This window comes from Sciurus carolinensis, chromosome 5, assembly GCF_902686445.1.
Source record: "Sciurus carolinensis chromosome 5, mSciCar1.2, whole genome shotgun sequence".
NCBI classification, from domain to species: domain Eukaryota; kingdom Metazoa; phylum Chordata; class Mammalia; order Rodentia; family Sciuridae; genus Sciurus; species Sciurus carolinensis.
The window spans coordinates 144,282,014-144,298,973 of NC_062217.1; the positions used below are offsets into that span (position 1 = coordinate 144,282,014).

General features: G+C 37.5%; 1 protein-coding gene across 1 annotated transcript in view; it reads left to right on the top strand.

Annotated features, from left to right (window-relative positions):
- LOC124985100 (cytochrome P450 2C19-like) overlaps positions 1–16,071 on the top strand; it is a 37,059-nt gene extending 20,988 nt beyond the window's left edge. Inside the window, exons 8-9 of the mRNA XM_047553479.1 lie at positions 13,207–13,348; positions 15,198–16,071. Of these exons, the coding sequence (XP_047409435.1) occupies positions 13,207–13,348; positions 15,198–15,379 (324 nt within the window). The 3' untranslated portion in view covers positions 15,380–16,071. The remainder of the gene's footprint in view (positions 1–13,206; positions 13,349–15,197) is intronic.
- Positions 16,072–16,960: the final 889 nt, after the last annotated feature.

The window sequence follows — 16,960 nt, forward strand, 5'->3', positions numbered from 1 at the left end:
CAAGATAAAACAAGACAGTTTGGTCAATATCATGTCCCAGCATCTTCTATTCATATTTTTGGAAGTTTATTCTTCAGTGTTTCGTCTTGAAATTTCTTTGTCATATTTCTGTCACAGTAATATTGGCCTCATAAAACAAGGGAGATCACATTTCCTACTTGAAGACAATTTTTATTGCCTTTCTAAACCTCCCACTTTTTTTTGTGGTCTCTTAGTTGTGTCCTCAGAATGCATAATAATATTTGTCTAAGTACTGTCATAAAACAAAAGCTGCAGTTTCAGTTGATTTCATCTTCTAGAAAGATTTCTCCCCTCCTCTACTAGATAGTCAGAATGCTATAACATCTCCTGCCCTCAGTGCAAGTTATTGACTAAACAGTTGAAAATCGACCTGAGCTATCAACCCACCTCTTAGGTTCCCCCAGCTGTGCAGTCTTGGAAGAAATTTTTATCTCAGCAGCTTTCCAATGAGTCTAACATAATGTTGCTATATTTATTTAGACTTTCTGGTCAGTATGCTCCAAGCTATTCCATTTCACTTAATGCTGGAAAATATCCCTAATGAACCAAATAATAAAACTAAAAGTTGTGTTTTCATGGCAGAGAAAGAATTATAATCTATGTTAAGGTTAGAAATGCTCTTTTTATTTTTTTTTTATTTTTTTTTATTGTAAACAAATGGGATACATGTTGTTTCTCTGTCTGTACATGGCGTAAAGGCATACCATTTGTGTAATCATAAATTTACATAGGGTAATGTTGTTTGATTCATTCTGCCATTTTTTCCCTTCCCCCCCCTCCCACCCTTCCCCTCCATCTATACAGTCCTTCCTTCCTCCATTCCTGCCCCCCTCCCTAAACCCAACTCCAACCCCAACACTAACCCTTCCCACCCCCCCTTATGTGTCATCATCCACTTATTAGCGATATCATTCTTCCTTTGGTTTTTTGAGATTGCCTTATCTCACTTAGCATGATATTCTCCAGTTTCATCCATTTGCCTACAAATGCCATAATTTTATCATTCTTTATGGCTGAGTAATATTCCATTGTATATATATACCACAGTTTCTTTATCCATTCATCAATTGAAGGACATCTAGGTTGGTTCCACAATCTGGCTATTGTGAACTGAGCAGCTATGAACATTGATGTGGCTGTATCTCTGTAATATGCTGATTTTAAGTCCTTTGGGTATAGGCCAAGGAGTGGGATAGCTGGGTCAAATGGTGTTTCCATTCCAAGTTTTCTAAGGAATCTCCACACTGCTTTCCAGAGTGGCTGCACTAATTTGCAGTCCCACCAGCAATGTAAGAGTGTACCTTTCTCCCCACATCCTCGCCAACACCTGTTGTTGCTTGTATTCTTGATAATTGCCATTCTAATTGGGGTGAGATGGAATCTTCGGGTGGTTTTGATTTGCATTTCTCTTATTACTAGAGATGTTGAACATTTTTCCATATGTTTGTTGATTGCTTGTAGATCTTCTTCTGTGAAGTGTCTATTCATTTCCTTAGCCCATTTGTCAGTTGGATTATTTACATTCTTGGTGTAGAGTTTTTTGAGTTCTTTATAGATTCTGGAGATTAGCGCTCTATCTGAAGTATGATTGGCAAAGATTTTCTCCCACTCTGTAGGCTCTTTCTTTGCATTGCTGATAGTTTCCTTTGCTGAGAGAAAGCTTTTTAGTTTGAATCTATCCCAGTTATTAATTCTTGCTTTTATTTCTTGTGCTATTGGAGTCCTGTTGAGGAAGTCTGGTCCTAAGCCGACATGTTGAAGCTCTGGACCTACTTTTTCTTCTATAAGATGCAGAGTCTCTGGTCTGATTCCGAGATCCTTAATCCATTTTGAGTTTAGTTTCGTGCATGGTGAGAGATATGGGTTTAGTTTCATTCTGTTGCATATGGATTTCCAATTCTCCGAACACCATTTGTTGAAGAGGCTATCTTTTCTCCATTGCATATTTTTGGCCCCTTTGTCTAGTATGAGAAAATTATATTTATTTGGGTTTGTGTCCGTGTCCTCTATTCTGTACCATTGATCCACCTTTCTAATTTGGTACCAATACCATGCCATTTTTGTTACTATTGCTTTGTAGTAGAGTTGAAGATCTGGTATTGCGATACCCCCTGCTTCACTCTTTCTACCAAGGATTGCTTTAGCTATTCTGGGTTTTTTATTCTTCCAGATGAATTTCATAATTGCTTGCTCTATTTCTGTAAGGTACATCATTGGGATTTTAATTGGAATTGCATTGAATCTGTATAGCACTTTGGGTAGTATGGCCATTTTGACAATATTAATTCTTCCTATCCAAGAACATGGGAGATCTTTCCATCTTCTAAGGTGTTCTTGAATTTCTTTCTTTAGTGTTCTGTAGTTCTCATTGTAGAGGTCTTTCACCTCTTTTGTGAGATTGATTCCCAAATACTTTATTTTTTTCGAAGCTATTGTGAATGGGGTAGTTTTCCTAATTTCTCTTTCTGAAGATTCATCGCTTATATATAAAAATGCCTTCGATTTATGTGCATTGATCTTATATCCCGCTACTTTACTGAATTCACTTATGAGATCTAAAAGTTTTCTGGTGGAATTTCCTGGTTCCTCTAAGTATACCATCATATCATCAGCAAATAGGGATAGTTTGAGTTCTTCTTTTCCTATTCGTATCACTTTAATTTCTTTGGTCTGTCTAATTGCTCTGGCTAGAGTTTCAAGGACGATATTTTCTCTGTTTGTACATGGCGTAAAGGCATACCATTTGTGTAATCATAAATTTACATAGGGTAATGCTGTTTGATTCATTCTGTTATTTTTTCCTTTCCCCCCCACCATATTTATGATTGTTATATCTTGCTGATTTATGCTTCCCTTAAGCAGTATGAAATGTCCTTCTTTATCCCTTCTGACTAACTTTGGCTTGAAGTCCACATTATCTGAAATGAGGATGGATACTCCAGCTTTTTTGCTGAGTCCATGTGCATGGTATGGTTTTCCCCATCCTTTCACCTTTAGTCTATGGGTATCTCTTTCTATGAGGTGAGTCTCTTGCAGGCAACATATTGTTGGATCTTTCTTTTTAATCCAATCTGCCAGTCTCTGCCTTTTGATTGATGAATTCAGGCCATTAACATTCAGGGTTATTATTGAGATATGATTTGTATTCCTGGTCATTTGGTTCATTTTTTAAATTTTATTTATTTATTTATTTATTTTGACACAACTTGGTTCCTCCTTTATTTGATAGTTCCTTTAGGATAATTCCTCCCTTTGCTGATTTGCTTCTTTGTGTTTTATCTCTTCCTCATGGAATATTTTGCTGAGAATGTTCTGTAATGCTGGCTTTCTTTTTGTAAATTCTTTTAGCTTTTATTTATCATGGTATGATTTTATTTCATCATCAAATTTGAAGGTAAGTTTTGCTGGGTATAAGATTCTTTGTTGGCATCCATTTTCTTTCAGAGCTTGAAAAGTGTTTTTCCAGTCCCTTCTAGCTTTTAGGGTCCAGATTGAAAAATCTGCTGATATCCGTATTGGTTTCCCCCTGAATGTAATTTGGTTCTTTTCTCTCACAGCCTTTAAAATTCTGTCTTTATTTTGTATGTTCGGTATTTTCATTATAATGTGCCTTGGTGTGGGTCTGTTGTAATTTTGTGTATTTGGAGTCCTATAAGCCTCTTGCACTTGATTTTCCATTTCATTCTTCAGATTTGGGAAATTTTCTGATATTATTTCATTGAATAGATTGTTCATTCCTTTGGTTTGTTTCTCTAAGCCTTCCTCAATCCCAATAATTCTCAAGTTTGGCCGTTTCATGATATCCCATAGTTCTTGGAGATTCTGTTCATGATTTCTTACCATCTCTCTGTTTGTTCGACTTTGTTTTCAAGGTTAAACATTTTGTCTTCAATATCTGAGGTTCTGTCTTCCAGGTGTTCTATCCTATTGGTTGTGCTTTGTATAGAGTTCTTAATTTGGTTTATTGTTTCCTTCATTTCAAGGATTTCTGTTTGGTTTTTTTTCAATATCTCTAACTCTTTATTGAAATGATCTTTTGCTTCCTGAATTTGCTCTTTTAACTGTCGATTGGTGCGTTCATTCAATGCCTGCATTTGCTCTTTCATCTCATCATTCAATGCCTGCATTTGCTCTTTCATCTCCTCGTTTGCTTCCCTGATCATTTTAATTATGTACATTCTGAACTCCCTTTCTGTCATTTCTTCTGCCATGCTGTCGTTGAATTTTATTGATGTAACATCTAGATTTCTTTGGGGCATTTTCTTCCCTTGTTTTCTCATATTGTTCAGGAATCAGTGGGTCCTTAAGATATTGCAGATTTCCTCTATTGACTTATAATGTCCCTGAAGATTGCTAATATATCCCCTCTTAACCTTCAGTAGCCTACAGTCTTGGAGGAAGTTGATAATGCGGTGCTCCACAAGGAAGCTGCCTCTCTAGGGATGGTGACCCACAGGTGTGGTATATTCCCTGATAGTGGGAAGAGGTGCTTCCACTTGTTGACCAATGGTCATCCAAAGGGGAACTAGTCTGCAGGCTCTGGCAAGGCCTGTTTGTGCCGGTGTCTCTGGTTTTACCGTCCTTGTGGGAAAACCTCACCCAGCAGGGAAGACTCACCCAGTGGGGAGGTCTTGCTGGTCAGTTCCCCTCCTGGAGGTTCCCCTCAATCTACAACTACCGCCTGGGCTGGGCTGTCTTCCTCTGCAACGTTCCCAGGGGCCCAGACCTACCTCCTGGGCCTGGGAGCCTCACCCTTCCCAGACGAGTCTCCTTAGGCTGCCTCTCCTCAGAGAAGCTGCCCGCAGGCCTGGAAACTTCGCTCCGCCCCTAGGCGTGTCTCTGTGCGGCTCTTCCAGCAAGAAGCCGGTCCTGGAACCCTACTCTGCACCTAATCGCCTGGCTATGGGGCCCCTCCTCTGAGCCGCCACCTGGAGCCCCGTACAATAGCTCCGATACCCAGAGACCCACACCTCCTCCTCCAGACAGCCGCCTGGTTTCTGATGCAGTCACTAGGAGTTCAAGCAACTCACTTCGTGTCTCCTCCTCCTGCCAACCGCCTGTAACCCTAAGCAGTCACTCCGAGTCCAAGTGACCCACCCTGTTCCTCCTCCTCCTCGGGGTAGCCCCCCCCCGTGTTCGGAAGCGGTCGTTCTGAGTCCAAACAGCTCGCCATGCTGCTCCTCCTCTGGCAACTGCCTGTGGCTCTGATGCAGTCACTCCTAGACCAAGCGACCCGCCGCGCTTCTCCTCTTCCTCCAGGCAACCCCTGGTGTTCAGAAGCGGTCGCTCTGAGTCTAAACAGCTCACCACGCAGCTCCTCCTCAGGCAGCCACCCGGAGCCCCAGTGGTTGCTCCGAGTCCAAGCTCTGTGCTCGCATGATTTCTTTTGATTGTATTGGGCCCAGAGCCCAAGGAAGTGAGCTTTTCCTTTCCATGTGGTACAATCCAATGAAGGAAGTTTGCTCACTGCATAGCTTATTCTAATGATCCTCTTATGAATTATAAAAATAAGTTCAGCTATCACAGGATTGAGTCACACAGAGTGACATAACGGTTTAAGATAAGTTGGCAAACTTCTTCTCTAATGGGTCAGACAGTAAATATTTTAGTCTAAGGATCTCAATTGTCACTTTTCATCTCTGCCATAGACACACAACAACCCTCAGAAATCATATTTAAGTGAGTGAAAAAGATGTTCTAGTATTTATAGACATTGATTTTGTAATATCCATGTCACAAAATAAATAAATTTTTCAATTTAAAATTACTAGATGAAAGGCTGTGTATGAACAGATGAGAGAATGGATTTGGATGGGTTGTGATTTGCTAATTATTGGTCTTAGCCCCTTCCACGGAACTTTGCACATGATTGAAATGGTCCATATCTCTGCTGCCCAATACAGTAGTTACTAGTCACACATGCCTGTTCAGTACTTGTAATATGATTATTGCAAGTGAGGAAATTAATTTAATTTAATTATTTTAAATTATGTTAATTGACTTTAAATTTAGTTAAATTCTAATTGAATTTTTTAACTAATTTAAACTGAATGTGTGCCGTGAGGTCTTTGTGTTGGACAACACATATCTTAGGCACTTTCCAAATAGAATTCAGTATCTTTCATCATGTTTGGATGAGGGGCAACGAAATATTGATAGTGGCAAAAAATTCCAATATTCTACAGCACACTAGAATAACTTTAGTTTACAGTACTTTATTATGTATCTTAAAAATGACCAGAAGAGAGCAGTTCAAATGTTACCAAAGAAAAAATAAGGTGATGACAATGATACTTACCCTGACTTGATCATTGCACATGTTTATATCACACCATAAATAAGGACATGTTAAAAAAGAAATCTTCCACCACCAAAAGCACTGAAAAAGAAAAATGCTGCTGTCTCATTGAGTGGAAAAAATTGAATTGAATTTGGGTGAGTCATTTATATTCTTTTTTATTCCATTTTCTTTGAAATATTCATTAATTTTTCTAAATATATCCATGCATTTGACTCTATGATCTTATCCTCCATTACTCTACTGGGAGTATCATAAATATCCACATTGCATACATCATAAAGCCTTTCTAAAATATTAAGCAGTCTGGCAATGCAGCAATTACACCTCTAGACAGATGTTCATGCTTAAGGACCAAATCAAAAATGCAGGACACAATAAAAATTCCCCCTCTTAACACACATACATGCACATATGTGCACCTAATTTTGAAATGGTTGATAAAACATTTTGAGAAGGATGACTGACTTCCTCTGAGATGTATGAGGGTCAGTTGAAATTCCTTCATTAAGAATGTGCCTCTTTTGTGTTGGGGAGTTCTTATTTCTCAGTCATGAAAATGCATGATCCGAATCACAGTTGCATACTTAGGGGCAGCAGGTGAAAGAAGTGTCTTTTTGTGAAAGAATATTTCCCCTTTGTCTCTTTTAAATGATCAGTACAGCCTACTGTCAACTCTATCCAGAAAATTGAACTTACGTAGCTTCTTAGAAATGCACATTACCTTAATCTAAGAGTTTATCTTATCCAACACTCAGGAGGACCTCAGCATCAGCTCTGGCTCTGCGCCTCTTAGGTGTCATCTTGGGTAGATTTGTGATCCCTTTGAGCCTTGGCTTTCTCATTTGCACACTGTTGATACCTTATTTGCCTCATTATGATGCTGTCAGAATTCAACCAGGTAACATCTGAAAAATTAAAGCTCATACTAGGAGATAACATTTTTGCCTACATCTTTGCTGCAGTCAAAGGCTGAAAAAAAATTATGTTGGTGAAGATATGTATAAATTAGTACTTTCATGAACTGCTGGCAGGATTCTAAACTGGCACATCCATTTTGGACAACAGTTTGGCAGTATACATTAAAGTAAAAGGTAATTCAGCTGCAATGGCACACACCTGCAACTGCAGCAGTTTGGGAGGCTGAGGTAGCAGGATTGCAAGTTTAATACAGCTGCGATAGCTTAGTGAGGCCCTAGCACCTTAGCAAGACTCTGTCTCAAATAATAAAAATAAAAACTCTGGAGCTCAGGATGTGGCTCAGTTGTTAAGCATCCTCAGTTCAATCTCTGAAACAAACAAACAAACAAAAAAACCAGAAAAAAAAGAAAGAAAGAAAGAAAGAAAGAAAGAAAAAGAAAATATAAAATCTATATCCTATTATGTGAGAATTCTAATTTTTGTTATTTACTCTATCACTGCTCCTCCTGCATGGGCGAGGAAAAGGGTTCCTGTGGGAGGAATAGTCTGGCTGTGAAGTAATTGCTAAGAAATTTATTTATCACTAAAAGAAACAGAAGCAGAATTTTCTTTGGAATGGGGGGCATGATGGGTTGAGACATTCATAAGGATCTGGCTCTAACAAAGAGAGAAGCCCACATTTTCTTTATTTATAGTGGTATAGATCAAAGGGGAACTGGTAGGAATTTCTTCCAAGAGAAGCAGGATGGGGTGGAGGTAAGCAAGCCATTTTGCTCTAGGGGGTCATTTTCACCTCCAGGACCTACAAATTCCTGAGGTGAACCACTGCACGTAAACTTCCTACTCCAGGCAATCTGGAACAATTTCTCATGATTGTCAGTTCCTGAGAGCCAGATTTCCATGTCTAATAGCTCAACGAAGCCTGGTTTCATTTACAGACCATTGATGGCACTTCACAATAGCCCATGTGCAAACAGGAATGTCCAATATATTCTCATTACATTGTTGATTATCACAAAGACATTTTGCAAATTGTCTCATGTTTATCAGCAGTGTAATAGTGCATTTACATTATTCAGCATGTATAATGTGGATATGTGTGTAAACATAGGGCAATATCTGAATAGTTTTATTAATACAGAACAAAATGAAGCAGAATACCTTTAATATGGGTGAAAATAAGAGCAAAGTTGCATAAACCTGATGCACACAGGTTTCTTTGCCTTACATGGATGCATAGAGCAATTATGAAGGATCAGATTCCCTGGAGAGATATATTACTAGTTGGTGGTGGCAAGTTACTTTTGAAAGGTCCTACTTGAATTCTGTGGTAAAGTGAGAGGGAGACTTACTTTTCAACATATATTCATTTTGATACAATGCCTTGTTCTATTTTTTCTTTATTCATGCTTTTAGTTATACGTGACACAAGGTATTTTGGGTACCCTTCAACAGATGAATGTATAAAGAAAATGTGGTACGCTGTTCACAATGTAATATGACTGAGCTTTGTTCTATTTTTAATGGAGTTCTAAGTAATGTAACATAAAGTAAAATTCCTTCTTTTATTTTCATTTTTCTTAATGTTTTTCTTGGCTGTGCTAGCAATCAAACCCAGGGTCTAGGGCATGCTAAGGAAGCAAAGTTCCCCTGAGCTACATTTCAAGACATACAACTGATTCCTTTATGTGTACAGTCCAATGAGTTGTGACAAACAAATGCAGAGATGTAACCAGAGAACAATCAAGATACAAAATATTGCTGGACATGATGGTGAACAACTGTAGGCCCTGCTACTCAAAAGGCTGAGGCAGAAGGATTGCTTGTGCCCACAAGTTTGAAACCAGCCTAGGAAACATAGTGAGATACTACTGTATCTATTGATATAGTATTTCCATCACTACATAAAGTTTCTTCATCCTCCTATGACAGTCAATCATATTTCCTCACATTCAGGCCCTGGTGACCATGATCAGCTTTCTGTACTTATGGTTTTGATTTATCAAGAACTTTATACAATAGAATAAAGACATAGAACAATACAGAATCAAATCTTTTATCTCTGGCTACTTTTCCTTCATTTATTCTTCCTCCAACACTCTTTGTATATGGATCTTAGTTTCTTTATGAAATTTTTTAATGGTGTATAATAATTATACAGAATAGAATGCTTCATTGTGGATAATTCATACATGCACATAACATAATTTGATCAATTTTATTCCCCTGTACCTTCCTTTAACCACCTGCCCTCTTCCTTCACCCACCTGCCCTCTTCCTTGTGATCCCTTCCCTACTGGTCTCCATCATATTTTCATGTATCTCTCATTTTTTTTCATGTAGCAGATCATGTTTTAGATTCATTTTCATTTACATGTATTGTAGTTCATTCCCTTTTATTTCTGAATAGTATTCCATTACATGAATACCATGAATTCTTTCACCACTCATAAGGGGATGGAAAATTTGGGTTGTTTCGAGTAGGCTTTTTAAATTTAAGTAATATAAACATATGTGTAAAAGTGTTGAGGAGGACTATATTTGCTTTTGTATTATGTAAATACCTAAGATTGAGACTATTGTAAAATTTTTAACTTTATGCTAAACTGACAAAATCAATTCAATATTTTCTTTTATAATTTGTGCTTTATTTCCTATGTAAAAATATTTGCCAGTATAAGATGGCACAATTTGCCCTTATATTTTTCAGAAGGTTAATAGTTTTAGTCCTACAATTAAATTGATGCTTCATTTCAAGTTTATTATTTGTGGTATAAAATAAGGGTCATGCAAGTTGTTCCTTTGTTTTCTTTTCATTTTCTTGAAACAAGATTTCTCTGTATTTCCCAGGCTGACTCCAAACTCCTAGTTCCAGCGATCATAATGCCTCAGCCTCTTTAGCATCTAGGGCTACAACACATGCCACCATGCACAGCATATTTGTTTCTTTATGAATAGTTTCCAGTTACTCTAATACACTTTTTTTTAAGCAAATGGGATACATGTTGTTTCTCTGTTTGTACATGGCGTAGAGGCATACCATTTGTGTAATCATAAATTTACATAGGGTAATGTTGTTTGATTCATTCTATTATTTTTTCCCCTTACCCCCCACCCCTCCCACCCATCTTTTCCCTCTATACAGTCCTTCCTTCCTCCATTCTTGCCCCCCTCCCTAACCCTAACTCTAACCCTAACACTAACCCCTCCCACCCCCCATTATGTGTCATCATCCACTTATTAGCGATATCATTCTTCCTTTGTTTTTTTGAGATTGGCTTATCTCACTTAGCATGATATTCTCCAATTTCATCCATTTGCCTGCAAATGCCATAATTTTATCATTCTTTATGGCTGATTAATATTCCATTGTATATATATACCACAGTTTCTTTATCCATTCATCAATTGAAGGACATCTAGGTTGGTTCCACAATCTTGCTATTGTGAACTGAGCAGCTATGAACATTGATGTGGCTGTATCTCTGTAATATGCTGATTTTAAGTCCTTTGGGTATAGGCCAAGGAGTGGGATAGCTGGGTCAAATGGTGGTTCCATTCCAAGTTTTCTAAGGAGTCTACACACTGTTTTCCAGAGTGGCTGCACTAATTTACACCCCCACCAGCAATGTATGAGTGTACCTTTCTCCCCACATCCTCGCCAACACCTATTGTTGCTTGTATTCTTGATAATCGCCATTCTAATTGGGGTGAGATGGAATCTTAGGGTGGTTTTGATTTGCATTTCTCTTATTACTAGAGATGTTGAACATTTTTCCATATGTTTGTTGATTGCTTGTAGATCTTCTTCTGTGAAGTGTCTATTCATTTCCTTAGCCCATTTGTCGATTGGACTATTTGCATTCTTGGTGTAGAGTTTTTTGAGTTCTTTATAGATTCTGGAGATTAGTGCTCTATCTGAAGTATGATTGGCAAAGATTTTCTCCCACTCTGTAGGCTCCCTCTTCGCATTGCTGATAGTTTCCTTTGCTGAGAGAAAGCTTTTTAGTTTGAATCTATCCCAGTTATTGATTCTTGCTTTTATTTCTTGTGCTATGGGAGTCCTATTGAGGAAGTCTGGTCCTAAGCCGACATGTTGAAGCTCTGGACCTACTTTTTCTTCTATAAGAAGCAAGGTCTCTGGTCTGATTCCAAGGTCCTTAATCCATTTTGAGTTTAGTTTCATGCATGGTGAGAGATATGGATTAAAGAAAACCTTAGAAGATGGAAAGATCTCCCATGTTCTTGGAGAGGAAGAATCAATATTGTCAAAATGGCCATACTACCAAAAGTGCTATACAGATTCAATGCAATTCCAATTAAAATCCCAATGATGTACCTTACAGAAATAGAACAAGCAATTATGAAATTCATCTGGAAGAATAAAAAACCCAGAATAGCTAAAGCAATCCTTGGTAGAAAGAGTGAAGCAGGGGGTATCGCAATACCAGATCTTCAACTCTACTACAAAGCAATAGTAACAAAAATGGCATGGTATTGGTACCAAAATAGAAAGGTGGATCAATGGTACAGAATAGAGGACACGGACACAAACCCAAATAAATACAATTTTCTCATACTAGACAAAGGGGCCAAAAATATGCATTGGAGAAAAGATAGCCTCTTCAACAAATGGTGTTCGGAGAATTGGAAATCCATATGCAACAGAATGAAACAAAACCCATATCTCTAATACACTTTTTAAAAATATATCTGCCTTTGTATCTTCAAGAAATATTTTTATGTTCAGGAACCACCACATGATCCAATATACCGCTTCTCTGCATTTATTCTAAAGACTTCAAGTCAGCATAACAAAGTGATACATTCATATTCATGTTCATAGCAGCATAATTCACAGTAGCCCATGTATGGAACCAGCTTGGATATCCATCAACAGATGAATGAATAAAGAAAATGTGGTATATATACACAATGGAGTTTTATTCAACCATAAAAAAATGAAATCATCAGGAATCCTCAACTTCAGGAAAAGAGATGGAAGTCGAGAGCATAATGTTAAGCAAAACAAGTCAAACTCAGAAAATCAAAGGACATATGTTTACTGCTACATGTGGAACTTAGAAAAAAGGAAACACAAATATATCTGTACAGGGTCTCATTAAAATTGAAGAAAGTTCAGTGTACAAGACAAAAGGGACCAGGGGGAGTTTGAAGGGGAGGAAAAGGGGAAGTAGTAGGGCATAATACTGACCAAATTATAGTGTTATATTATGTGCAAGTATGAATGTAAAACAAAAAAATCCCAGAATTATGTATAATTGTAATGTACTGATAAAATGTGAAAAAACAAACATTTTCACACACTAATTTAAAACAAAAATTGAATACTTTAAAAATTCTGGCATTAATTTATGATCTTCACCACATTGTTGAAGATTGTTTTTTATTAAATTTATCATCCCTTTTTCCTTGGGGGTGTGACCTAGGATTCATCTGAAAAGAATGAGCTCCCCCACATTTTTATGAAGATTCAAATTTTGTGACAATGTTAAATATTCAGTTAGTTTTTGTTGTACTTTTTTTTATTATCTCAGGAAGTTATTATAAATAATATCCTGGATATTTCAAGAACAATTAGAGACCTATTTGAAAGTAGAATCCTATATAAGATGTGTGAAAACTGCAGTGATAAAAAAGAATACTGTGTAGGGGCAGAAAACAGCATCCAAGTTTGATGATAAGGAGAACTACAGGTTTTGTGCTCAAGTTCTCAAGGACCGGCTACTTAAAATGCTTTTGGGGGAACTTTTTTCAAGGTCACAGCAACTGAACTTAAACTGATGCATTTTATTACTTGGGCGTCTAACTGGAAATATCACTGCTGTTCTGTGGGCAAGGGTTTCTTCTCTATAGATCACTAACATTGGACTAGGTAAATTCCAACATTTCCTCCAGCTTATGACTTCTTTCCAACTTGGTTTATCTGTGTCTGTTCATTGCAGGGCACAACCATAATAACATCCCTGACATCTGTGCTGCATGACAGCAAAGAATTCCCCAACCCAGAGACATTTGACCCTGGCCATTTCCTGGATAAGAGTGGCAAATTCAAGAAGAGTGACTACTTCATGCCTTTTTCAACAGGTAATAGAACCTCACTACCCTATGTACATATAGGATTAAACAAACAGTGTGACTGCTTCATGTACAACCAGAGAAATGAAAAGTTGTACCCCATTTGTGTACAATAAATCAAATAATAATAATGATCATAAAAGAAATTTTATTTCACTGGTACTTTAGCAACAAGACACCTTCATGGGATCAGTTAAACTTGCACAAAACTTATTTTGGAACTGGTAGAAATGTTGCTTGCACATGATCAGGAACAATACTCCCAGTGCCCGTGCACTTTCCAAGATCAGGCTAAACATCATTACTTTGTCTGATTACTGGTGATTTTGGGGAAATTGACCTAGTTTTCCCAATATAAGAAAGCTACAGAGAGAGTAGATTGAGTCCTACCTTATATACAACACTGCACTCCCAGAACTCTTCTTAGAAGATGAACTTCATCTCCACTGTCTTCATCTGCCCTGTGAAAGGTACCTAACTCCAAAATGTTGTTGAGTATCTTCATGTGGTGCTTTTCATCCCTCTGCTGAGCTCTGGGTCTGGTATGTATCCACAGCAGAGAATGGGTCAGCAAAGTCTCCATGCAGCAGTTAACCAAGCAGATGAATAAATAGATTGTTGTAATCTAATATAACTAGTCCTTCAGGAGAGAGAAGAAAGGATTGGCTGTTCATGATGGCAGAGGGAGAAAATATCTCCTACCTATTCTCTAATTTCTCACAGTGAAGCATAAAATGAATTGAGTGGCATTTAAATAGAAGAAAGGAAATTAGAGATCCATGAGTAAGAGGCAGAGAAAAAGGACTGAAGAGAGGCAGGACATTTTAACAGAGACAATGAACCATAGGAGTAGGATATTTGCTTTTGATCAAGGTCACCAGAGCCTTGTGATTAGACAACCCTGTGAATAGGGCAGATTATACTTTAAGAACACCAGAATACCTTGATCTCCCCACATCTACTTTCTCCTTGGGATACATAAAGTGTGTGCTAGTTTCTGGCCTATCATTTCCTAAATTTATTCTTCAGTTCTTCAGGCTTACTTTTAGTTCTGGCACTGTAGATAATAGGATGACAAGAACTGAGGCCTGCCTTAATGGAACTCATGTTTTAGCACAGTAGAAAAGTAGAGAATAATGATTCAAATTATCTGTGCTTCATTGCTGATTAAAGTCAAAAAGAATGAGAATCTACAGCCTGGAAGAATCCCAAAGAGTGTTACAGAAAAATGACATTTGATCTAGGATCTCAGAGAAGTATGAACTGCATCCTAGTCAAAAGGAACAGCCTGAGATAAAGCTTGAACCTGCATTGTGTATTTAAGACTGATGAGCCTAACAGATCTGAAGAATGGGAGGAAAGTTCATGGAAATTCTGACTGGGAACAGGGAATGCAAATAATCACCCTGTGTTTCTGGGAAAAGATTGATGGAAACATGAACTATCAAAAGAATAGTTTTAATGTGGACATAGTTAATGAAGTTCTTAGCACAGAGCTGATGCTCAATAAATAGATGGAATGAAGAGTGCTGACAAGTCTTAAGTGGATAACAGATATTCCCATCCTTCTGTCTCATCAGCCATCCTTAATATTTTACTCCTTTTTTAAAAAAATATCTTTAGTTGTGGATGGACACAATACTTTTACTTATTTATTTTTATGTGGTGCTGAGGATCAAACTCAGGGCCTCACACATGCTGGGCAAGCATTCTATCATTGAGCTACAACCACAGCCCTATGTTCACTCTTTGTCCATCACTCAATCATTCATCAAATAGTGACTCTGCAATAATCTTCTTGTGCCATTCAGAAACACACTGTGGGAGGAATATTTACCCTCTCTCTTGGTTATTTCAGGAAAACGGATTTGTGCAGGAGAAGGTCTGGCCCGCATGGAACTGTTCTTATTCCTGACCACGATTTTACAGAACTTTCACCTGAAATCTGTCATTGACACAAAGGATCTTGATGCCACCCCAATTCTCAATGGATTTCTATCTGTGCCACCCACATATAAGATCTGCTTCATTCCTGTCTGAAGAACAGCAGTTTGTCTGGCTTCTGCTGTGCTGTCATCTGGAGTCTCCTCTTTGGGACAAGCCCCATCTTCTCCCCTATAGGCATGTCTTCTCTGACCTGCTTCTTAACACTCTATTTCCTGGAATTCCAGTGGATGTCCAAACCACGTTGGAGAGTTTCCTGAGTTTTCACAACTGCTTGCTTCCTATTCGCACACTGTAGCCACTGTGTATTTTAACACTCTTGTGACTTTTTACTCTGACATCACTGTTAAACCAAGAAAAACCTGGGGGAATTATGTAAAGTGAAATAAGTCAGGTATAGCAAGCAAAGACACATGGTTTCACTTTTATGTGTAACAGAATGGTCACATTCATAGAGTATTGATAAGTAATAGTTACCAGAACTTGAGAAGGGGTTACAGTGTGAGTGGATGGGGAAAGAAGAGAAGTGAGTTAAAGGTACAAAGTTTTAGGTAGACAGGAGGAGGAGTGTGTCTGATGATCTAGTGTAGAACATGGTTTGTGTTATTGACAATAATGCATTGTGTACTTCAAAATTCCTAAAAGGGGAGATATTACATATTCCGCCCACATGTAAAGGACAAGTATTTGAGATAATGACCATGTTAATTATCCTGATCCAATCATCCTACCATGTATACATATATCACAATGTGCCCCATAAATACATGTGATCACTACTTGTCAAATAAAAAAGATATGGAAATAATTTGAAAATAAACAGTTCAAATAAAAACTAATTGTATCCCTTTTTCACACTATTTATTGTTAAAGGAAAATGTATTAATCAGGTTTTTAAAAATATTTTGTTATTTTATTTCTTCTATTTAGTTGTATATATCAGTAGAATACATTTATACATTTTCATAGATCATATATAAATGGAGTGTAATCCCTCATTTTTCTGTTTATACATATTGAAGGATAACATGAGTCATGGAGTCATATATGTACATGAGGTAGTACATCTGTTTTACTCTATTACCATTCCTTCTCCCATACCCCTTCCCCTTCCTTCACTCCCCTCTACCTAATATAAAGTAACTCTATTCTTCCATGTTCCCTCCGCTTCTTGTGAATTAGCATCTGTATATCAGAGAAAACATTCAGGCTTTTTCACTTAGCATGATATACTCTAATTCCATTCATTACCAGCAAATGCCAGAATTTCTTTTTAAAAGCTGAGTAATATTCCATCATATTTATGTATGTATGCATATATATATATATATATATATATATATGTATCACATATATATCACATTTTCTTTACCCATTCATCTATGGAAGGGCATCTAGTTTCATTCCATAGTTAAGCTATTGTGAATTGAGTTGCTACAAACATTGATGTGGCTGTGACACTGTAGTATCTCGATTATACATCCTTTGAGGTTAAACTAAGGAGTGGGATAACTAGGTCAAATTGTGGTATCATTCCAAGTTTTCTTAGGAATCTCCATACTGCTTTCCATAATGATTGCACCAATTTGCATTCCCACCATAAATAAATGAGTGTGTGTGCCTTTTCCCCCACATGCTCGCCAACTTATATTGGTGCTTGTACTTTTTATAATTGCC